General features: G+C 47.1%; 1 protein-coding gene across 1 annotated transcript in view; it reads left to right on the top strand.

Annotated features, from left to right (window-relative positions):
• Nucleotides 1-24,052, top strand: part of MUSK (muscle associated receptor tyrosine kinase) — a 408,957-nt gene that overhangs the window by 161,227 nt on the left and 223,678 nt on the right. Inside the window, exon 4 of the mRNA XM_063914218.1 lies at nt 9,347-9,474. Within this exon, the coding sequence (XP_063770288.1) occupies nt 9,347-9,474 (128 nt within the window). The remainder of the gene's footprint in view (nt 1-9,346; nt 9,475-24,052) is intronic.

Raw genomic sequence — 24,052 nt, 5'->3', positions numbered from 1 at the left:
AAGAAATTTCCAAGGGCTGTGGTCAAATCAGGAGATTTCACTACACATAAATATCCTGGAGCTCAGAGCCATTTACAATGCCCTATGCCAAGCAAGTCCCCTGCTTCAAAACAAACCGGTTCTGATCCAATCAGACAACATCACGGCGGTCGCCCATGTAAACAGACAGGGCGGCACAAGAAGCAGGAGGGCAATGGCAGAAGCCACAAGGATTCTCCAATGGGCGGAAAATCACGTGCTAGCACTGTCAGCAGTGTTCATTCCGGGTGTGGACAACTGGGAAGCAGACTTCCTCAGCAGACACGACCTTCACCCGGGAGAGTGGGGGCTTCATCCAGAAGTCTTCCGATTGATTGTAAACCGTTGGGAAAGACCACAGGTGGATATGATGGCGTCCCGCCTCAACAAAAAGCTAAAAAGATATTGCGCCAGGTCAAGGGACCCTCAGGCGATAGCTGTGGACGCTCTAGTGACACCGTGGGTGTACCAGTCGGTTTACGTGTTTCCCCCTCTGCCTCTTATTCCCAAGGTGCTGAGAATAATACGAAGGGGAAGAGTGAGAACTATACTCATGGTTCCGGATTGGCCAAGAAGAACTTGGTACCCGGAACTTCAAGAGATGCTCTCAGAGGACCCATGGCCTCTACCGCTAAGGCGGGACCTGCTGCAGCAGGGGCCCTGCCTGTTCCAAGACTTACCGCGGCTGCGTTTGACGGCATGGCGGTTTAACGCCGGATCCTGAAGGAAAAAGGTATTCCGGAGGAAGTCATTCCTACCCTGATCAAGGCCAGGAAGGATGTGACTGCAACCCACTATCACCGCATTTGGCGGAAATATGTGGCTTGGTGTGAGGCCAGGAAGGCCCCAACGGAGGAATTTCAACTGGGTCGTTTCCTGCATTTCTTGCAAGCAGGGGTGACGATGGGCCTCAAATTGGGGTCCATTAAGGTCCAGATTTCGGCTCTGTCGATTTTCTTTCAAAAGGAACTGGCTTCGTTGCCTGAAGTTCAGACTTTTGTCAAGGGAGTTCTGCATATTCAGCCTCCTTACGTGCCTCCTGTGGCACCTTGGGATCTCAATGTGGTTTTGGGATTCCTGAGGTCACATTGGTTCGAGCCACTTAAAACCGTGGATTTGAAATATCTCACGTGGAAAGTGGTCATGTTGTTGGCCCTGGCTTCGGCCAGGCGTGTATCAGAATTGGCGGCTTTGTCGTGTAAAAGCCCTTATCTGATTTTCCATATGGATAGGGCAGAGTTGAGGACTCGTCCTCAGTTTCTCCCGAAGGTGGTATCAGCGTTTCACTTGAACCAACCTATTGTGGTGCCTGCGGCTACTAGGGACTTGGAGGATTCCAAGTTGCTGGACGTAGTCAGGGCCCTGAAAATTTATGTTTCCAGGACGGCTGGAGTCAGGAAAACTGATTCGCTGTTTATCCTGTATGCACCCAATAAGCTGGGTGCTCCTGCTTCTAAGCAGACCATTGCTCGCTGGATTTGTAACACTATTCAGCTTGCACATTCTGCGGTAGGACTACCGCAGCCAAAATCAGTAAAAGCCCACTCCACAAGGAAGGTGGGCTCATCTTGGGCGGCTGCCCGAGGGGTCTTGGCACTGCAACTTTGCCGAGCGGCTACTTGGTCAGGGTCTAACACTTTTGCTAAATTTTACAAATTTGATACCCTGGCTGAGGAGGACGTTGAGTTTGCTCATTCGGTGCTGCAGAGTCATCCGCACTCTCCCGCCCGTTTGGGAGCTTTGGTATAATCCCCATGGTCCTTACGGAGTCCCCAGCATCCACTAGGACGTCAGAGAAAATAAGAATTTACTCACCGGTAATTCTATTTCTCGTAGTCCGTAGTGGATGCTGGGCGCCCATCCCAAGTGCGGATTGTCTGCAATACTTGTAAATAGTTATTGTTCCACAAATCGGGTTGTTATTGCGAGCCATCTGTTCAGAGGCTCCTTTGTTATCATACTGTTAACCGGGGTTCATATCACGAGTTGTACGGTGTGATTGGTGTGGCTGGTATGAGTCTTACCCGGGATTCAAAATCCTTCCTTATTGTGTCAGCTCTTCCGGGCACAGTATCTTAACTGAGGTCTGGAGGAGGGTCATAGGGGGAGGAGCCAGTGCACACCAGGTAGTCCTGAATCTTTCTTTAGTTGTGCCCAGTCTCCTGCGGAGCCGTCTATTCCCCATGGTCCTTACGGAGTCCTTAGCATCCACTACGGACTACGAGAAATAGAATTACCGGTGAGTAAATTCTTATTTTTTACGGCACATCAGTGCTGATTCTGACAGAGATATAAGGTGGGATGTGGACGGTTCTTGCAGGTTTCAGGTTAATGCACAGGGCTGTTTCTAGACAATTTGGCTGCCAGTGTGAGCATTAAAAAATGTGCCCCCCTCCCCCATAGACACTCAAAATTGCACATACACCTCCCCCACCCCCATAGACATAAAAATAATAATATTTTGAGTGTGCTCCCAGAGAGGGGGCGTGACCTCGTTAAAATGGGTGTGGCCTGACTAAAATAGGTGTGGCCTCACAGGAAAATACTACCTTACACCCAGGGGCGGTGCAAGGTTTCTCGGCACCCTAGGCAAAAAATCTGCGCACTCTCCCCCCACTCCTCCCCCTCAGGTGAAAATGTGGAGGTGGCGTCTCAGAAGTTCCCCAGCTGATATTGTTAAATAGAGAACGCCACCTACAAAAAAAATAAAAATGCTAAGCACGACTTTTGCGGGGACCCCATGTAGGCTGTATTGTAGGAAAGGGGGACAACACAGGCAGGAGATATACAGAGATATACAGCATATGGACTATAGTTGTGGGGGTGGGGGAGGGAGGGTTCTTTGCTCGGAATGCGGTTAACATCCTGACTGTTGGGATCCCGTGGTCAGGATACTGATGTCGGAATCCGAACACTTGGCGGACAAGCCCAGAATTCACCCTTGGGTGGTGGTCCACGTCACCACCCAAGAGGGAGTATAATAGTGTGGCCAAAGGTCGCCACCGGAGCCGACGAGTGGCAACCGCAGCGAGCAAGAGGGGATTCGCTGTGCTCGCTGCTTGGATTCTGCCTGTCGGGATCCCGGCGTCGGTCTTCTGACCGCCGGGATCCCATACCGATCCTCTTTGCTCATTATGATGAGCAGATCAAATTATGCCACATTACAGTACCCTCAGTTCATATTATGTCACATTACAGTGCCCCCTCTACCATTATAACATCCACTACACACTGCTCTCACTGACAGTGTCACACAGCTCAGGCTGGGAATGGATCAGACCCAATTACTTAGCAGCCATAACTAGGGAAATTGCTAGGCAACTTTATAACTTGGGTCCAGGCCCCCCTAAGCCTCTGTGCCCCATAACAATGGCACCCCCTGCACCCACAATAGTTACACCCATGATTATAGGCATCAATGCAGTGACAGACCATACAATACTGATATCACTGGCACTGCAGTGACCGCAATGCTGCACATTCACTGTCCCAACGACTACCATACCACATAGACAGCATGCCAGTAATTGCCGTACCGCACAGAGGTGGTAATTCAGACCTGATCGCTGGGCTGTGTTTTTTGCTGTCCTGCGATCAGATAGTCGCCTACAGGGGGAGTGCATTTTCACTGTACAAGTGTGCGTTCCTATGTGTAGCAGAGCTGCTAAAAATCAGTTTGTGCAGTCTCTGCGCAGCCCGGGACTTACTCTTCCAATGCGATTGAATCAGGCTGATTGGAGCCGAAGCTGACGTCAGACACCCTCCCTCAAAACGCTTGGACACGCCTACATTTTTCCGGACACTCCCTGTATACGGTCAGTTGCCACCCACAAACAGCCTCTTCCTGTCAATCACCTTGCGTATGCCTGTGCGAACGGATTCTTTGCACCATCCCATCGCTGACCGGTGATGCCCGTTGTAGCTGTCCGACGCGCCTGCGTATTGCGGTGCATACGCATGCGCAGTTTGGACCTGATCGCAGGTCCAGCAGCGATCAGATCTGAATTACCCCCAGAGAACATTCTATCATCTGCCGTATTGCACAGACTGCACACGGTATCAGTGACCACCATACCATACAGACGACACCTTTGGGATTGCAATACTGCAATACAGTCCACTGAGTACAATGTGTGCTGGGACTTGTAGTACCTCTACTGCTGGATACTTGTGGTCCCTCTGCTAGCTAGGCATAGGCATGCCAGTCAGTTACGTGTATTAATACGGGATTCACAAAATTCCCATAATCCGCAGCTGCAGTTGCCAAATGTGGTGACATGCACCAGAAACAAAAGGGGTGGGATAATTCATTGCTGACCAGGAGGAAATGGAGAGACTACAGCCAGGGAGGAGCCACCCGAGAACAGGTGCTGTACGGGCAGGTGACATCACAGCACACGACAGTCATGTGACTGTCAGTGCCGATGCTGTATCCACGCTGAGACCAGCACCTAGAGCCAGGATGGCAGTTTAGTCATATGTGCATTGTGCAGGCAGTGCCGTAACTAGACATTTTAGTGCTGTGTGCAAAAAACAGCATTGGCGCCCCCCTTACGTAATATAAGGGCAATGCGCGCTGCAGGCATGCGAAAAATATATAGGGGCGTGGCTTCATGGGGAAGGGGTGTGGCCACAAAATAATACCAATTCCTATTACGGTGCACAGTAGTCTCCATTATTCAAATTACGCCACACAGTAGCGCCACTACACCATGTAGAGACCCCTTTACACATTACGGCGGACAGATTCCCCTTTTTACACATTACGGCAGACAGCGTCCCCTTATTACACATTACGGCAGACAGCGTCTCCTTATTACACATTATGGCAGACAGCGACCCCCTTTTTACTCATTACGGCAGACAGCGTCCCGCTATTTACACGTTACGGCAGACAGCGTCCCCCTTATTACACATTACAAGCTGCTGATGATTTTAGGGAAAGTGGGCAGTTGCGCCCTCAGGGCGACTGCGCTGTCGCATAGTTACGGCTCTGTGTGCAGGGCAAACGCAGAATTCGTGCCGGGGTGTTTCCAAAGATGGGATGGAGAACTGCAGAGACTGAGGTGACCATCTATATGCTGGGTTTGTTAGTGTTTGTGTGTATGTATTTTATTTATATATATATATATATATATATACACCCCCATAAGTACACTGGCAGCAATAATTACAAGTCAGACTGTACACACACCCCGTCCTTCATGCTTAACTTACCACTGAGGTCAGCAGCAGGAACAGCACAGCAGAAAGCCTAGTTCAGTAGTTCACTGACTGCAACAGGAGCTGGCCGGGTGTCTAACTTAATGAAGCCCTGCCCCCTTGCAATGTGTTCCGGTCAGTAGAAAGGGGGTGGGGCCAAATGCCGAGAGGGGCGGGGCTTAAATAGTGGGTCTGGGCTGGCGACTTTATTGCATGAAAAACAATGCTAGCCTGTGGGGGAGGGGTTGGGGGGGTTGTGAGGGAGGGTTGATAAGTCCCGTGGCCTGCAGCTGCTGCCCATTATCTAAATGGAAGGATGTCTCGATGTCTCTCAGACAAGAGACATCCTTCTGTGTTGTTTGTTAAGTGGCTCAGCGGCGCCCTCCAGTGGCTGGCACTCTAGGCAGCTGCCTAAAGCTGCCTAGTGGTAGCGCCGGCCCTGCTTACACCCCATTTTTTGACCCTGCAACAACAGACCTCAGCCACCACTAAAAAAAAAATAAACATTATACCATATTAAGCCCCACCCAGTAATGCCCTTTGCACCATATTATGCCATACGGGCAGTACGGATGGTGTAATGGTTAGCATTACTGCCTCACAGCACTGAGGTTATGGGTTCGATTCCCACCATGGCCATAACTGTGTGGAGTTTGTATATTCTCCCCGTATTTGCGTGGGTTTCCTCCAGGTACTACGGTTTCCTCCCACAGTCCAAAAATATACAGGTAGGTTAATTGGCTTCCAACAAAATTAACCCTAGCGTGAATGTGTGTACATGTAATAGGGAATACAGATTGTAAGCTCCACTGGGGCAGGGACTGATAAAGCACTGCGTAATATGTGTGCCTATATATATATAACTGGTAATAAAAAATAATAATAATACACCACAATGCACATGATACATTATGCCCTACAGTAAAGCTTCTAATTACTTTTAAATTACCTGCTTGTTGCCAGGGGTTTCATGCGCTGGGTGTCACGCTTGTTGCCGGGGGTTTAATGTGCTGGGTGTCATGCTCGTTGCCATGGGTTTCATGTGCTGGGTGTAATGCTCGTTTCCAGAGGTTTCATGCTCTTGTATCCATGCTAATTACCAAGTTGAATGCTCGTTGCCAAAGGGAATGCTCAATGCCAAGGGGGTGTAAGTATATTCGCTGGTGGGCGCCAGCAAATATTTCCAGCTCCCCCTCCTCCCACTTCCCTAGTACTACTACACTCTGGATCGCACGGCTTGCCTGATGCAAGAAACGGCACTGGTAATGCGCATATGGGCGTGAAATAAATCAGCAGTTGCATATGAGACGGAGTTCATCAGTGTGTACGGATTGGACCACACTATCCTCGAAATGGATGTTTCTGGGTGGCAGTCATGCAACTGCACAGACCTGATCCATCTCATGGAATGTCATACGAGTGCCGGCCAACTTCACTACTCATTTGCAGTGTGTGAATTTTCCCGCCATCCTGAGTAACCTGACGGTTACTCGGATGGCCAATGTTCATGAAGATGATCTGATGCTGTGTCTTCAGTGGATTACAGAGGCTTGCATAAGACGTCTATTTTATAATATGCCTCCCGTGGCAATTACATATTTTAGCACAGCCGCTGCATACATAGATGCATTGCTGTGTTATTACATCCATCGCTAATTAAGACCCTGTGGGCTGGATATACTTCCACATGTATTTGCACAGATTTTTAATATACAAAGCCAGATTCCCCCACAGGCCCGACGCTACTCGCTCAGCTGGTAGGAGCCAGGCTGGGAGAGGCGCTCTATCTGCTCTGCATCCCTGTGCTGCACCTAGGCCACTTGCTGCTGCTGTGCCTGTCACACCATTTGACAGGCAGTGGCGCCGGCAGCTTGAAGCCTCCCCTTGTCCTCCATATCCTGGCCAAAAATGGGGTGGGTCTACATGGTGCCGAGGGGCGGAGCTACCCGGGACCAGGCTTCAGAGCCTGAGGAGGACAGAAACTGCGGCCAGCCAGATGGTATGTGGAGGGAAAATGTGTGTGTGTTTCTGTGTGTGTGTGTGTACACGTGTATGTGTATCTGTGTGTATGTGTGTATGTGTGTGTGTATCTGTCTATGTGTATGTGTGTGTGGGTGTGGGGCATAATTTGTATAAATGGCACTTCTAAGGGTATTACAGTGGTTGAAGTGGGCCGGAATGCAACAGTATGGCATACCGGCACTTCGCCACTGACCCGGAAGTTGTTTTTTTCCAACTATTAGCAGTATGCACTGCAGACCATAGTCATGCGCACCCCTCACTCACATGCTTGCTGCCGATTAATGCCCCCCCCCCCTGCTGCCGATTAATGTGCCCCCCCTTCGAGGCGCCCGGTCAGGTCTCATTCATATGCCATGCAGTGTGGAGACGGAGGAGCAGGACACGGTGCCTTGGCTCCTGTGTGAGGCTGCTGCCAACGTCCACGGAGGGAGCGAGGGTGGATGGGAGCTATGGGGAACAGTGTCCACGGAGGGAACGATGGCGGCCAGGACCCAGGATGTACGGGGAGCAGGTGACATTCTTGTTTAACCTAGCACCTTTCTCTACCATACTGCCCCCCTGCTCCGCACCATTGCTGCCATACTGCCCCCCTGATCCACACCACTGCTCCCACACTGCCTCCCGCTCCGCACCACTTCTCCCATACTGCCCCCCTGCTCCGCACCACAGCTCCCATACTACCCCCATTGCTCCGCATCACTGCTCCCATACTGCCCCCCTGCTCCGCACCACTGCTTCCATTCTGCCCCGAACTACTGCTCCCATCCTGTGCTATAATGCTATACCGTGTGCGATAATGTGAATTTTGCCTCACTCTATGTACTATAATGTGAATTTTGGCTCATTCTGTGTGCTATAATGTGAATTTCTGTTCATTCAGTGTGCTATAATGTGAATTTTGGCTCATTCTGTATGCTATAATGTGAATTTTGACTCATACCATGTGGCATAATGTGAATTTCAGCTCATACCGTGTGCTATAATGTGAATTTCGGCTCATTCTATGTGCTATAATGTGAATTTCGGCTCATTCTGTGTGCTATAATGTGAATTTTGGCTCATTCTGTGTGCTATAATGTGAATTTCGGCTCATACCGTGTGGTATAATGTGAATTTCGGCTCATTCTGTGTGCTATAATGTGAATTTTCAGCTCATTCCATGTGCTGTAATGTGAATTTTGGCTAATTCTGTGTGCTTTAATGTGAATTTCGGCTCATACTGTGTGGTATAATGTGAATTTTGGCTCATACTGTGTGCTATAATGTGAATTTCGGCTCATACTGTGTGGTATAGTGTGAAAGTTGCACCAGTACTAGATAGCATAAGGGGTCCTACTATTGTGGTGCATAATGTGTATAAGGGGCATATGGTATGGTACACTACACTTATGGACACGACCCCTTTTGAGTGGCCACGCCCCCTTTTCCAGAGCGCGCAGAATTGCAACCTTCATTTTTCCAAACTCCCACTTCAAAATTTCCACTTCGACCACTGGGTCGAAGTGGAAATCGGCACTACTACAGGGGCTATTATGTGTATAACCAGCGCTACTACTGGGGCTATTATGTGTATAAGCAACGCTACTACAGGGGCTATTTATGTGTATAAGCGGCACTACTACAGGGGCTATTATGTGTATAAGCAGCACTACTACAGGGGGTATTATGTGTATAACCGGCGCCACTCCTAGGGACATTATGTGTATAAACAGCACTACTATGCGTGGGGTAATGTGAATAAGATTGTGCTTCTATGTGGCGTAATTTAAAATGGGGGTACTATTGTGTGGCCATGCCCCTTCCTTGTGAAACCACATCCTTTTTTGCAGCACACTGTCCCTTTGTAAAATATGGGAGGGCGCAAATGTATAGTTTGCAGGGGGGCGCCAACCCTAGCACCGACCCTGTTCCCACATTAGCTTAATGTAGTAAGCGGGCATCCACAGAAAAGTGACAGCAGCTTGGATCGGCTCAGAATCAGACCCATTATTTCAAGTTGCCCGTTCCCGATTCCCCAATACTTGTAACTACTGTACATACTGTATGATAACTTAGGAAATAAATTTAGTGAAATATTTTTTCTATGTCTTTTACATATTTCTAGAACCAAAAATTACTCGTCCACCAATGAATGTAAAGCTTATAGAAGGAGTAAAGGCTATCCTACCTTGCAATACTTTAGGAAACCCAAAACCTTTTGTTACATGGATGAAAGGCGAAAATGCTGTCAAGGTAAGAAGTCTAAAGCAACAAGTAAAAAAAAAAAATAATAATAATAAAAAATAATAATAATAATAATAATAATAATAATAATATCTATGTGTATACAATTATGCTCATAAGTTTACATACCCTACCAGAATTTGTGATTTTCTGGCCATTTGTCAGAGAATATGAATGATAACTCACAGACTTTTCTTTCACTCATGGTTAGTGGTTGGGCGAAGCCATTTATTGTCAAACAACTGTGTTTACTCTTTTTAAATCATAATGACAACAGAAACTACCCAAATGACTCTGATCAAAAGTTTACATACCCCAGTTCTTAATACCGTGTATTGCCCCCTTTAACATCAATGACAGCTTGAAGTCTTTTGTGGTAGTTGTGAATGAGGCTCTTTATTTTCTCAGATGGTAAAGCTGCCCATTCTTCTTGGCAAAAAGCCTCCAGTACCTGTAAATTCTTGGGCTGTCTTGCATGAATTGCACGTTTGAGATCTCCCCAGAGTGGCTCAATGATATTGAGGTCAGGAGACTGAGATGGCCACTCCAGAACCTTCACTTTATTCTGCTGTAGCCAATGATAGGTCGACTTGGCCTTGTATTCTGGATCATTGTCATGTTGGAACGTCCAAGTACGTCCCATGCGCAGCTTCTGGGCTGATGAGTGCAAATTTTCCTCCAGTATTTTCTGATAACATGCTGCATTCATCTTGCCATCAATTTTGACCAAGTTTCCAATGCCTTTGTAGCTCACACATTGCCAAAACATCAGTGATCCACCTCCGTGTTTCACAGTAGGACTGGTGTACCTTTCATCATAGGCCTTGTTGACTCCTCTCCAAAGGTAACGTTTATGGTTCTGGCCAAAAAGTTACATTTTGGTCTCATCACTCCAAATGACTTTGTTCCAGAGGTTTTGAGGCTTGTCTCTGTGCTGTTTGGAGTATTGTAAGCAGGATGCTTTGTGGCATTTGCGTAGTAATGGGTTTCTTCTGGCGACTCGACCATGCAGCCCATTTTTCTTCAAATGCCTCCTTATTGTGCATCTTGAAACAACCACACCACTTTTTGTCAGAGAGTCCTGTATTTCAGCTGAAGTTATTTGTGGATTTTTCTTTGCATCCCGAACAATTTTCCTGGCAGTTGTGGCTGAAATTTTTGTTGGTCTACCTGACCGTGATTTGGTTTCCACAGAATCCCTAATTTTCCACTTCTTAATTAGAGTTTGAACACTGCTGATTGGCATTCTCAATTGCTTGGATATCTTTTTATATCCCTTTCCTGTTTTATACAGTTCAATTACCTTTTCCCGCAGATCCTTTGACAATTCTTTTGCTTTCCCCATGACTCAGAATCCAGACACAGTGCAGCACTGGATGAAAGATGTAAGGGTCTTTCAGGAGTCCAGAAACTCACTGACCTTTTATACACACACTGATTACAAGCAAACAGATCAAGGGTGAGGATGGTCATCTTTAGTAGCCATTTAAACCCGTTTGTGTCAACTTGTGTGCATGTTATCAGGCCAAAATCTCCAGGATATGTAAACTTTTGATCAGGGTCATTTGGGTAGTTTCTGCTGTCATTATGATTTAAAAAGAGTAAACACAGTTATTTGACAATAAATGGCATCACCTAACCACTGACCATGAGTGAAAGAAAAGTTTGTGAGTTATCATTCATATTCTCTGACAAATGGCCCGAAAATCACAAATTCTGCTAGGTTATGTAAACTTATGGGCACAACTGTATATATATATATATATATATATATTAGAGATGAGCGGATTCGGTTTTACTCGGTTTTACTCGGTTCTCAAAACGACATCTTATTGGCTCACGGATGTCACGTGTTTTGGATAGCCAATAAGATTCGGTTTTGAGAACCGAGTAAAACCGAGTAAAACCGAATCCTCTCATCTCTAATATATATATATATATATATATATATATATATGTATGCAAAAAGTGTCCGGCACTCCAACAAGAAATCACATTACGCCCGGTGCCCTCACAGCCATGATGAGACGAATATATAGTAGTAAAATGCGGCACTCACAGCATTGTAGAAAATGATAAATAAATGGCCAGACTCCGTACAGATGAATCAACGTTTCAATTTCATTACAAATTGTTGTTAATTTGTAATGAAATTGAAACGTTGATTCATCTGTACGGAGTCTGACCATTTATTTATCAGTTTCTACAATGCTGTGAGTGCCGCCTGTTACTACTATATATATATATATATATATATATATATATATATGTATATTCATCTTGCAGAGAATTTTGCAACGTTTAGGACCTTTTTCAAGCATACTATCACAGCAAGAAACTTCAAAGTTCTCAGCAAAGTGTACAGCAGGCTCAGGATTTTAAACATACCTGTACCACGGGTGCACCTAAAATGCCTCGTACACAGGGGGTCATTCCGAGTTGATCGTAGCTGTGCTAAATTTAGCACAGCTATGATCATGTTCCCAGACAGGCGGGGGAACGCCCAGCACAGGGCTAGCCTGCCCCGCATGTCTGTCCGCCCCCCCCCCCCCCCGCACAAGTACAAAAGCATCGCACAGCGGCAATGTTTTTGTACTTGTTGATTAACTCCTGGCCAGCGCAGCTCCTGCGGCTGACCGGGAGTTATTTGTCGCTGCCCCTGGTCGCAGCGGTTGCGTGTGACGTCACGCTGCGGCCAGCCCCCCGCACGGTCTGGCCACGCCTGTGTTGGCGGGACCGTGCCCCCAAAACGGCGGCCAAACTCTGCTGTGCCACGCTCCCTCCCGCCCAGAGATCGCCTCTGCTTGTCAATCAGGCAGAGGCGATCACTAGGGAACGACGGCCTTCGGCCGTCCGGCATGCACAGATGCACTGTGGCGCATGCGCAGTTCCGACCCGACCGCTGCACTGTGAACAACTTGATGTGTCCCAGCATCTGGAACGCACAGACCAGAATAGCGGTCCATTTCCGGATCCATAGTAACATTACAATACTGCTCAGTTGCGCCACGTCATTTCCGGTTTGCGTTCCAAACAGTGGAACCCAAATACTGGAAACGGGTGCGTGGTCCCACATCAGGAACCGCCAGGGGCGGATTGGGAACAAAAAGCGGCCCTGGAAAAATTTGTACTAGTGGCCCCACATATGCAGCACCAGAGGTGTAAGGTCTAGCCATGGGCCATGGCAGCAGCACCCTCCCCCCAAGACTTTCCAGATAGTGGAGCATCAAGGGGGAAGTTAAAAAGAAATAAAATTAAGTATTATGAGCACATTATATGATACACCTTCAGAATTTAGGAAGATAAATTTCTCATACGTCCTAGAGGATGCCAGTATAAATATTACAGTGTATATATGAGTGTAAGGACGCGCCATTGTGGGGGCGGAGCTTCTTCCTCAGGCAGCCAGCACACTACTCAGCGTCATTTTCTCTCTCTCCTCAGGCTGCAGAGAACACGCTGGTCCTCTCCTCCACTTCTGACAGTACAGGGTGCTATTAAGGGGGGGTACAAAGCGATTGTGGTGCATTTAATAGTGTGAATTACTGTTTAAAGGCGCTATTTGGCTGTGGACATTCTGTGTTCACAGTGAATACTGGCGCTGGGGTTGTGAACTGGCTGCTCCTATCCCTTGTCCCTCTGACAGATTTTACTGTGGGTCTGTCCCCAAAATAAGTCCCAGTGTGTCTGTTGGTGTGCTGTACAAGTGTGAGGCATGTCTGAGGCAGGGAGTTCCTAGGGACACAGAGTTGTAATGTGGTGGCGCTACCGGCACACAAAGAGCCTACATGGGTGAAAGAGATACGTGACAGTATGCATATGATTAACCGTAGATTAGATAAGTCTCAATCTAAGGCTGCATGCTGGAGAAAATCTGTGGAAGATGTGATTTTTCAGGATGCTGTTATTCCTTATGCGGGCGGCCTCTCTGGGTCACATAAGAGAACATTTGCAAATGTTGTAAACACTGATACCGACACGGATTCTGACTCTTGTGTCGACGATAGTGAATCCAGAGAGATAGATCATAAATTGGCAAAAAAATATACAATATATGATTGTGGCTATAAGGGACATGTTGGAGGTTGAAGAAACAACTCCTGTACCTCAGAAGAAGGCGTATTTATGTAAGGAAAAGAAGTCCAAAGTCACGTTCCCGCCTTCACACGAACTAAATGCTCTATTTGAAGGGATGTGGGTGAATCTTGATAAAAGATTTCGTATTCCCAAAAGGATTCACATAGCTTACCCTTTCCCAGCTGAGGACAGGAAAAAGTGGGAGTCACCCCCTGTGTTAGACAGTGCACTTTCCAGGTTGACAAAGAAGGTAATTCTCCCTGCTCCTGGCACGGCTTCTCTTAAAGAGCTGGCAGAACGCAAAATGGAAACGACATTGAAATCCATTTCTGTTACCAATGGTACACTGATTAGGCCCACTATTGCCTGCGCATGGGTGAGTCGCGCTATTGAAAAATGGTCAGAAAGCGTGTCATCAGAAATTGACACGATTGATAAAGATGAGATACTCTTTAAGTTAGGGAATATCAAGGACGCTGCCGTCTACATGCTGGAAGCAATGAAGGATATTGGACTCTTGAGTTCACAGGCCGCTACCCTGGCAGTATTGGCTAGGCGGGCTTTGTGGATTCGCCAGTGGAACGCGGATGCAGATTCCAAAAGAAACATGGAGGCTCTCCCATATAATGGTGAGGCCTTATTTGGCGATGGCCTGGATGCGTTAGTCTCGGCGGCTACCGCAGGTAAGTCGACATTTTTGCCCTCTGTGCCTGCATCGGCAAAAAAGACCTATCACCCGCAAATGCAGTCCTTTCGGCCCAATAAATACAAAAAGACGAGAGGTTCCCCCTTCTTTGCAGGAAGGGGAAGGGGAAAGAAGCCCACAGCGGCTCCAGGTTCCCAAGAGCAGAAGTCTACCCCTACTTCTGCCAAATCCCCAGCATGACGCTGGAGCTCCCTTGCGGCAGGCCGCTCGGATGGGGGCACGTCTCAGACTCTTCAGCCAGGATTGGATTCTGTCTGGCCTGGATCCCTGGGTGTTGCAAACAGTATCCCAGGGGTACAAGCTGGAGTTTCAAGACGTTCCCCCATACCAATTTTTCAAATCGACTTTGCCAGTTTCTCCGTCAGAAAGAGAAGCAGTAACAGTGGCAATCCAAAAATTATGTCAAGACCAGGTCATAGTCCTGGTACCGTTGTCACAACAAGGGAGGGGTTTTTATTCAAGCCTCTTTGTGGTTCCGAAGCCGGACGGCTCGGTCAGACTGATCCTAAATCTAAAGGATCTGAATTGTTACCTAAAAAGGTTCAAGTTCAAGATGTAATCACTTCGGGCAGTGATTGCCAGTCTGGAGGAGGGGAACTACTTGGTGTCGGTGGACATAAAGGATGCTTACCTGCATGTTCCCATTTATCCTCCTTACCAGGCTTATCTGAGATTCGCGGTTCAGGATTGCCATTACCAATTCCAGACGTTACCGTTCGGTCTCTCCACGGCGCCGAGGGAATTCACCAAGGTGATGGCGGAGATGATGGTTCTCCTTCGTCAGAAAGGAGTCAATATAATTCCTTATCTGGACGCCCTCCTGATAAAGGTGAGATCCAGGGAGCAGTTGTTACAAAACATATCCCTCTCTCTGTCAATACTCCAACAACACGGGTGGATCATAAATTACCCAAAGTCACAGTTGGAACTGACGACAAGGTTGTCTTTCCTCGGGATGATTCTGGACACAGAAGTTCAGAGAGTATTTCTTCCACTGGAAAAGGCTCTGGAAATCCAGAAAATGGTAAAACATATATTGAAACCATCAAGTGTGTCGATCCATCAGTGCATTCGGTTGTTGGGGAAGATGGTGGCGGCCTACAAGGCCATACAGTTTGGCAGGTTCCATGCCAGAGTATTCCAGTGGGACCTGTTGGACAAGTGGTCGGGGTCACACCTACACATGCACAGAAAGATAATCCTGTCGTCAAAAACCAGGATTTCGCTCCTGTGGTGGTTGCACAGCTCTCACCTGCTAGAGGGATGCAGGTTCGGGATTCAGGACTGGGTCCTAGTAACCACGGATGCAAGTCTCCGAGGCTGGGGAGCAGTCTCTCAGGGAGAAAACTTCCAGGGACGTTGATCACAACAGGAAGCCTGCCTTCACATAAACGTTCTGGAGCTAAGAGCCATTTACAACGGCCTTCAACAAGCGGTACATCTTCAAGACTGTCCCGTGCAGATCCAGGCGGACAATGTAACAGCAGTCGCATACATAAACAGGCAGGGCGGAACAAAAAGCAGAGCGGCAATGGCAGAGGCGACAAAAATCCTCCGCTGGGCAGAAAAACATCTACAAGCTCTGTCAGCAATATTCTTTCCAGGAGTAGACAGCTGGGAAGCAGACTTCCTCAGCAGACACGATCTCCATCCAGGAGAGTGGGGCCTCCACCAAGAAGTCTTTGCAGAGGTGACAAGTCTTTGGGGAGTTCCTCAAATAGACATGATGGCGTCTCGTCTCAACAAGAAGCTTCAGAGATACTGTTCCAGGTCGAGAGACCCTCAAGCAGTAGCAGTGGATGCACTGGTGACCCAGTGGGTGTTTCCGTCAGTGTATGTCTTCCCTCCACTTCCGCTGATCCCAAAAGTACTCAGGATCATAAGAAAAACAAGGGTTTGAGCAATCTTCATTGCTCCAGACTGACCAAGGAGGGCTTGGTACCCAGATCTTCAGCAGTTGCTCGTAGAAGATCCTCTGCCACTTCCTCCTCGAGAGGACCTGCTGCAGCAGGGGCCGTGCGTGTACCAAGACTTACCGCGGCTACGTTTGACGGCATGGCTGTTGGGCGCCGTATCCTAGCCAGGAAGGGTATTCCCGAGGAGGTCATCCCCACCCTTATTCAGGCCAGAAAGGCAGTAACATCAAAACATTACCACCATATTTGGAGAAAATATGTGTCTTGGTGTGAATCCAAGAAGGCTCCTACGGAAGAGTTTGAGTTGGGACGTTTTCTCCATTTTTTGCAGGATGGTGTGGAGGCGGGCCTCCGATTGGGATCAATCAAGGTCCAGATTTCGGCCTTGTCAGTGTTCTTCCAGAAACAATTGGCCTCTCTTCCAGAGGTTCAGACCTTTGTGAAAGGGGTTCTGCACATCCAGCCTCCATTCGTGCCTCCAGTGGCACCATGGGACCTTAATGTGGTATTGCAGTTCCTTCAATCGGATTGGTTTGAGCCTCTACAAAAGATAGAGTTGAAGTTTCTCACTTGGAAAGTGGTGATGCTTTTGGCTTTGGCATCCGCAAGGTGGGTGTCTGAATTGGGGGCCTTGTCTCACAAGAGCCCTTACCTGATCTTCCATGAAGATAGGGCAGAGTTGAGGACTCGTGAATATTTTCTTCCGAAGGTGGTTTCATCTTTCCACATAAACCAACCTATTGTAGTGCCAGTAGTTACTGACACATTCACTGATGCAAAATCTCTAGATGTGGTTAGAGCTTTGAAAATCTATGTCGCTAGAATGGCTCGTATACGGAAAACAGAGGCTCTGTTTGTCCTGTATGCTCACAACAAGATTGGCTGTCATGCTTCCAAGCAAGCTATCGCACGTTGGATTAGAAATACGATTCAACAAGCTCATACTACGGCTGGTTTGCCGTTACCGACGTCGGTAAAGGCCCACTCCACTAGGAAGGTGGGCTCATCCTGGGCAGCTGCCCGGGGGGTCTCGGCATTACAACTTTGCCGAGCAGCTACTTGGTCAGGGTCAAACACATCTGCTAAGTTCTACAAGTTTGACACCTTGGCCGATGAGGACCTCAAGTTTGGTCAATCGGTGCTGCAGGGTCATCCGCACTCTCCCACCCGTACTGGAGCTTTGGTCTTGATGTCGTCCCCAGCATCCACTAGGACGTATGAGAAAATAGGATTTTGATAACCTACCAGTAAATCCTTTTCTCTTAGTCCGTAGAGGATGCTGGGCGCCCGTCCTAGTGCGTACTTTACCTGCAGTTTAGTTATTAGAGTTAAACAAGTTGTGTTTTCTTGGTATCAGCATGTTGTTGCAATTGGTTCATGCCTGTTGGCGTGTGTTCTGTTGAATGCCATGTGTGCGGCATGGTTGAGGGTGTGAGTTGGTAGATATCTCACCACTAGTTAAGTAATTCCTTTCCTCGAAATGTCAGTCTCCCTGGGCACAGTTCCTACAACTGAGGTCTGGAGGAGGGGCATAGAGGGAGGAGCCAGTTCATACCCAATGAAAAGTCTTTAGAGTGCCCATGTCTCCTGCGGATCCCGTCTATACCCCCATGGTCTTGATGTCGTCCCCAGCATCCTCTACGGACTAGGAGAAAAGGATTTACCGGTAGGTTATCAAAATCCTATTTTTCTTGCATATTACACCAACCATATCCCAATCACTATCCACTCAATCTTATATGTCAACCAAGCATGCAGATAGAGCATTCACTAGATCATCTGAAATCACAGGATAAGTGGCAAAGTAATTTTCATATATGCAAATTATTTTGCATCTTATTCATTATGTCTATAAAAAGGACCACATGTCCTCAAACAAAACAGGCCCCATGGGTGCGACGGCCCACCCGGAATCTTCCCTGTAAACGCTATGGCCAATCCACCTCTGGGAACCACTAATCCCGACTGGGATCATCAACAATACCAGATTAACAACTAGTGTGCTGTTTTCAAAGTGGCCATTTAGTAAGTAAATTACAGAATCTCAAGTAACACCTTAAACCTAAGGTCAATTACCACGGTCGAGGCATCAAAGGAACACTTGGGAAATACAACAGTGAAGACACATCTATAATACAAAAAGATCAATAAAAACAGTCACTATGGATTATATAAAAGTATTATAGAATTTTTATAAATTTCTGTTTTCTAATTTTTATAATATTAAAAGCCTAAGGAGACCTCACCAAGATGAAGTATACTTATGGAGAATATAATACAACATAATAGGTGTTGTGGAGTACAATCCAAAAAATGACCCAGAAAAAAAGTATATAAATATAGTCACTCATATATTGAATAGCTCTGTATAAACAAACATCTTTCTTTAAGCATCATCATGGCAAAAGGCGCATAATGCATTAGGGGGAATTCAAATGTTTGAAAAGTTCCAGCAGTCCATACACCAACTAAAAACCTCTCTGCAATAAATCCTGACTTTTACAAAAACTCGTCTATGTACAGTATTTTCTTTTATCCAGTGATTACATTTACACTACCGGTCAAATGTTTTAGAGCACCCTCATTTTTCCAGCTTTTATTGAAATTTAAACAATTCAAGTCCTGTTAATAACCTGAAATTGAACAAAGGTAAGCAGTAAACTGCTAAAACGTTTAGGTTAGCAAAACTGAAAATTGTGACAATTTTAGAGCTATAAAAATAGGCCTTTTTCAGGGAACAAGTAATGAGGTAAGAACTTACAGCTGTTCTGCAACAATGAAAAGGAGGCTTGTCTGAGCCATGAAGCACCGCCAGTGGACTACTGAAGACTGGAAGAAGTCCTATTAATCAAAATTTGAAATCTTTTGTTCATCCTTCAGGATTGTTGTATGCCAAATAGCAGAAAGAGGATGGTTCCTCAGTGTGTGGGGTAACTAAGCCACCATTTAATTGGCAAATGTTTTTTCTCTTACGTCCTAGAAGATACTGGCGTCCACATTAGTAACATGGGGTATAGACGGGTCCACTAGGAGCCATGGGCACTTTAAGAAATCAATAGTGTGGGCTGGCTCCTCCCTCTATGCCCCTCCTACTAGACTCAGTTTAGAAAATGTGCCCGGAGGAGCCGGTCATGCTTTGGAGAGCTCCTGAAGAGTTTTCCACCTTTATTTTAAATGTTTTTTTTTTTTTCAGTCTGGTCTGTTTTGGCAGCAGTCTGCTTCGTGGGACTTAGGGGGGAGAACGGCCCAACTTCCTTAGAGTTAATGGTCCCGTTTCTCTGCAGACAGGACACTGAGCTACTGAGGGAGTCATTCGCAAGCCACACCACGGCGCAGCATACCTTTCCACAGCACGCCGCCACCCCCTAACAGAGTCTGAAGACAGAAGAGTGGTGAGTACAGCGCCGGCGTCCCGGTTAGCGGGTCGCCGGCGGGAATGATGGCACAAGGGTGGGAGCACAGCTCTGAGTACCGGCTGTGCTCCAGGGGGCTCGGAAGGCACACACTGCAGTGTGTCCCGCTGTGAGGGGCGCGCTGAGCCACCATTGATACCCACACTGGCCACTATCTAACAGGAGTTTTAACCCTTGGTCGGACATTATATTGCCTCAGGCCAGTATAATAAATGCGGGAAGCCGCACGCCATTACAGGGGGCGGGGCTTCACTCAGAGCGGATCCTACCAGTGGCGCACCCAGGGGGGGTTTCCGAGCACCCAGAAACCCCCCTCCACCTAAAAAAAAAAAAAAAAAAAAATTTTTTTTTTTTTTTTTTTGCTGCATGAGTATTATTAATGGCTGTCTAGCGTCCTCTGCAGCCTGCTGTCTTCCTGGTGGCACTTGTAAGTGCTTCATAAAAGTTTACTTTATTTTAATGATAGTACATATATATCCATGTGCATACATATATACACATGTATATACATACATACATATAAACACACACATATATGATATATATACACGTGCATATATACGTACTGTATATATATATATATATATATATATGCATGTTTGATATGCTATGTATATGTATGTATATAAATATATATATATATATATATAGGTGTATATATGGTATATATATATATATATATATATATATATACATACACACACACAGACATACTAGTTTTACGGACCCAGCATATGCTGGGTCACCTCAGTCCCCAACCCCGTGATTGGCTCCACCCAGTTCTGGAAACCCCCCCATGCAAATCCTGCGTTTGCCACTGCCTACAGCTCTCCGATGCCATTTTCCCTCTGCAGCTCATGCAGGCAGCATTAACAGGGAAGCGCAGCTCCTCCACAAGGACTTCAAGTCTCCTCAGCAGTACCAGGGGATCTTAGTGAAGGGGGGAGCAGTGTTAAGATTATAAGCACTACTGAGGTGTTAGTTCTTGCGACCCAGCTAAGTTTCACTTTTGCTAATGGGGCGCTGTGTGGCTGGCTCTGACTTCTGTGTCTCTCTGAAGAACCTGCCTACATATACTGTGTTTTCACCTGGTGTGTGTGTGGGTGTCCCTTCACAATCATGTCCAGGGACTGTGTTTCTTGTACAGCGGAATGTCTCTCATCCCCTGGGGACTCACTACCTTGTACCCAGGATAGTGCTCACTCCCAGTCCAGTGGGGCTGAACCCCCATGGTTAGCTTCCATAAAAGGGATGATTTCTAATATTTCCACTAAACTGTCTCATAATGAGAAGGAGAAGCAATTCTTATGGCAGTCTATGGATGACCTGATAAATAAAGATTCAGCTCACATGCCTGCATATCAAGCCCTCGCCATTTGCCCACAAAAGCGTACTCTGGACCAAATCATGCAGGATAATAGTGATCCTGATACATCAGATCCAGAGGAGGCTGAAGTGGATGCGAGTGGGTGGGGGATTTTGTCCTGTCACATGGGATTCAGGCCCTCATTGAGGATATCAGAACTGTCCTGCAGATTCCTCACAGGACAGAGGAGGTAGAGGAGGAATCTTATTTTAATACTAAAAAGAAATCCTCAGCTTCAAAGAAATTGAATGCCCTCTGAAGAGGCTTGGGTAAATACTGACAAGAAATTTCAGATCCCTAAAAGGTTGATTTCTTCTTTTCCCTTTCCATTAGATGATAGGAAGAAATGGGAGAACCCGCCGATTGTGGACGCATTGGTGTCCAGGTTGTCTCGTAATATAGACTTACCGGTTCCCGGGGCTGCGTCCTTAAAAGATGCGGCTGACCGCAAGATTGAGACCACTCTCAAATCTTTATACATGGTGGCAGGGGTGGCCCAGAGACCCACTATTCCTTGTGCATGGATCACTAGGGCCATCGCTAAATGGTCAGGTAACCTAATTGATGGTTTAGATTCCTTAACCAGGGACGATATTATTTTACTCCTATAGCATATCCAGGACTCTGCTAACTTTATGGTGGAAGCCATAAAAGAAATTGGTGTGCTCAACGCACACACCACTGCCATGGCAGTGTCAGCATGCAGGGGATTGTGGCTACACCAGTGGACTGCGGACTCCAGAAAAGGAGTGGAAAATCTGCCTTTCACTGGAGAGGTCCTGTTTGGGGATGAACTGGATAAGCTAATATCCAAGGCTACGGCGGGTAGGTCTACATACCTTCCTTCCACATCTACCCCGGCTAGGAAAGCATACTGTGCTCCAACTCTGCAGTCCTTTCGGACGGCTAAATTCAAGGGCAAATCCAAGGGTTCTTCTACAGCCTTGAAAGAGAATAGAAGTAAGCCCATAAAACTCACAGCTGCAGGTTCTCAGGAACAGGCCTCAGGGTTTGCTTCCTCAAAGCCTTCAGCATGACGGTGGAACACACTGCCTGGAAGACAGGCAGATGAGAGCCCAGTTACGTTGTTTCCATCACATTTGGGCAACGTCATGCCAGGATCCCTGGGTCAAAGATCTTATAACACAGTGATACAGACTGTGATACAGTTCAACCTTACAAGCAGCAATTCAAAAACTGGTACTGACTCAGGTCATTGTTCCAGTTCCTCTTCACCTGCAAAACAAAGGTTTTTATTTCAAACTGTTTCTGGTACCGAAACCGGACAGTTCGGTAAGGCCCATTTTAAACCTCAAGTCACTGAACCCGTACTTACGGGTGTTCAAGTTCAAGATGTAGTCTCTGAGAGCGGTGAGCTCAGGTCTGGAGGAGGGGGAATTCCTGGTGTCTCACAACATCAAGGATGCGTACCTTCATATTCCAATTTGGTCGCCTCATCAGGCTTATCTAATGTCTGCACTGCAGGACTGTCACTTCCAGTTTCAGGCCCTGCCATTTGGCCTCTCCACGGCACCGAGAATTTTCACCACGATGATGGCAGAGATGATGTTTCTCCTCCGCAAACAGGGAGTGAACATCATACCATACCTGGACGACCTGCTGATAAAAGCGCCTTCCAGGGAGAGGTTGTTGGACAGCATTGCCCTTTCAACCAGACTTCTCCAGGATCACGGGTGGATTCTGAACCTGCCAAAATCCCACCTGGAACCTACACGGAGGCTTCCATTCCTAGGAATGATCCTGGATACAGAGGAACGAAAGGTGTTCCTTCCATTGGAAAAGGCATTGGTAATACAGTCAATGGTGCGGGATGTCCTAAAACTAACTCGGATATTGGTGCATCTGTGCATTCGCCTTCTGGGGAAAGTGGTAGCCTCTTACGAGGCTCTACAGTACGGAAGGTTTCATGTCAGGCCATTCCAGCTGGATCTGTTGGACAAATGGTCCGGATCACATCTTCACATCACCAGAGGATACGTCTGTCACCAAAAGCCAGGATTTCTCCTCTATGGTGGCTCCAGACTTCTCACCTGACCGAGGGTCGACAGTTCGGGATTCAAAATTGGATTCTGCTAACCACGGACGCAAGCCTCAGAGGTTGGGGAGCAGTCACTCAGGGGAAACAGTTCCAAGGAAAATGGTCAAGTCAGGAAACCATTCTCCCGATCAACATTCTGGAAATAAGGGCCATATTCAATGCCCTTCTACAGGCTTCGCATCTTCTTCAAGGTTAAGCCATTTAGGTTCAGTCGGACAATGTGACGGCCGTAACGTACATAAACCAACAGGGCGGAACGAAGAGCAGAGCTGCAAAGTCAAAGGTAACAAAAATTCTCCTCTGGGCAGAAACGCAGTGGCGCTGTCGGCAATCTTCATTCATGGAGTAGACAACTGGGAAGCGGACTTCCTCAGCAGACATGACCTCCATCCAGGAGAGTGGGGCCTTCACCCGCACATGTTCGAGTCCTTAGCAAGCCGGTGGAAAATTCCACAGATAGACATGATGGCCTCTCGTCTCAACAAGAAGCTAAAGCGCTATTGTTCCAGGTTGAGGGACCCACAAGCAGTGGCGGGGGATGCTCTGGTGACTTCATGGGTTTACAAAGAGGAAAAGTAGCAGGTGCACAATCTCACACTAGCTCAACCTGTAGTAACCAGAGGCATTTAGCATATTCCTGGCCAGGGCTATGAGCTTACCCACCGCATCAAGGTAGCCTCTCATTGGGTAAGTCCCTAACACTAACTATAGGGGTTCAGGTCCGGGGGGCAGGACACCCCAGAGCCACCCAGCCAGACAACCCCAGGGCATCGCAGGAGTGATAAAATTATAGGGTTAAAGTGGTAGGAGCAGCTGTTGCTGCATGTGTGAATAATGTGAGCAGTAAAAGAAAATTATGTGAAGGTGTTACATATATATAAAACAAACTAAGTGCCATGGAGTGATGAAATAATGTTAAATTGCGATGCCCAAGGGACACCCAGCCACGGTAGGCACAGGGAGCCCCGCACCCCAGAGAATTCTCCCCATTATGGACTGCCATATTAAACAAAATGTAAGAGTCTTACCACAGTGTGCTCTTTCCAAATG

This window comes from Pseudophryne corroboree, chromosome 1 (genome assembly GCF_028390025.1).
Source record: "Pseudophryne corroboree isolate aPseCor3 chromosome 1, aPseCor3.hap2, whole genome shotgun sequence".
NCBI classification, from domain to species: Eukaryota; Metazoa; Chordata; class Amphibia; order Anura; family Myobatrachidae; genus Pseudophryne; species Pseudophryne corroboree.
The sequence above is the reverse complement of the archived record's forward strand: the minus strand, read 5'-3'. Positions and strand labels throughout refer to the sequence as shown.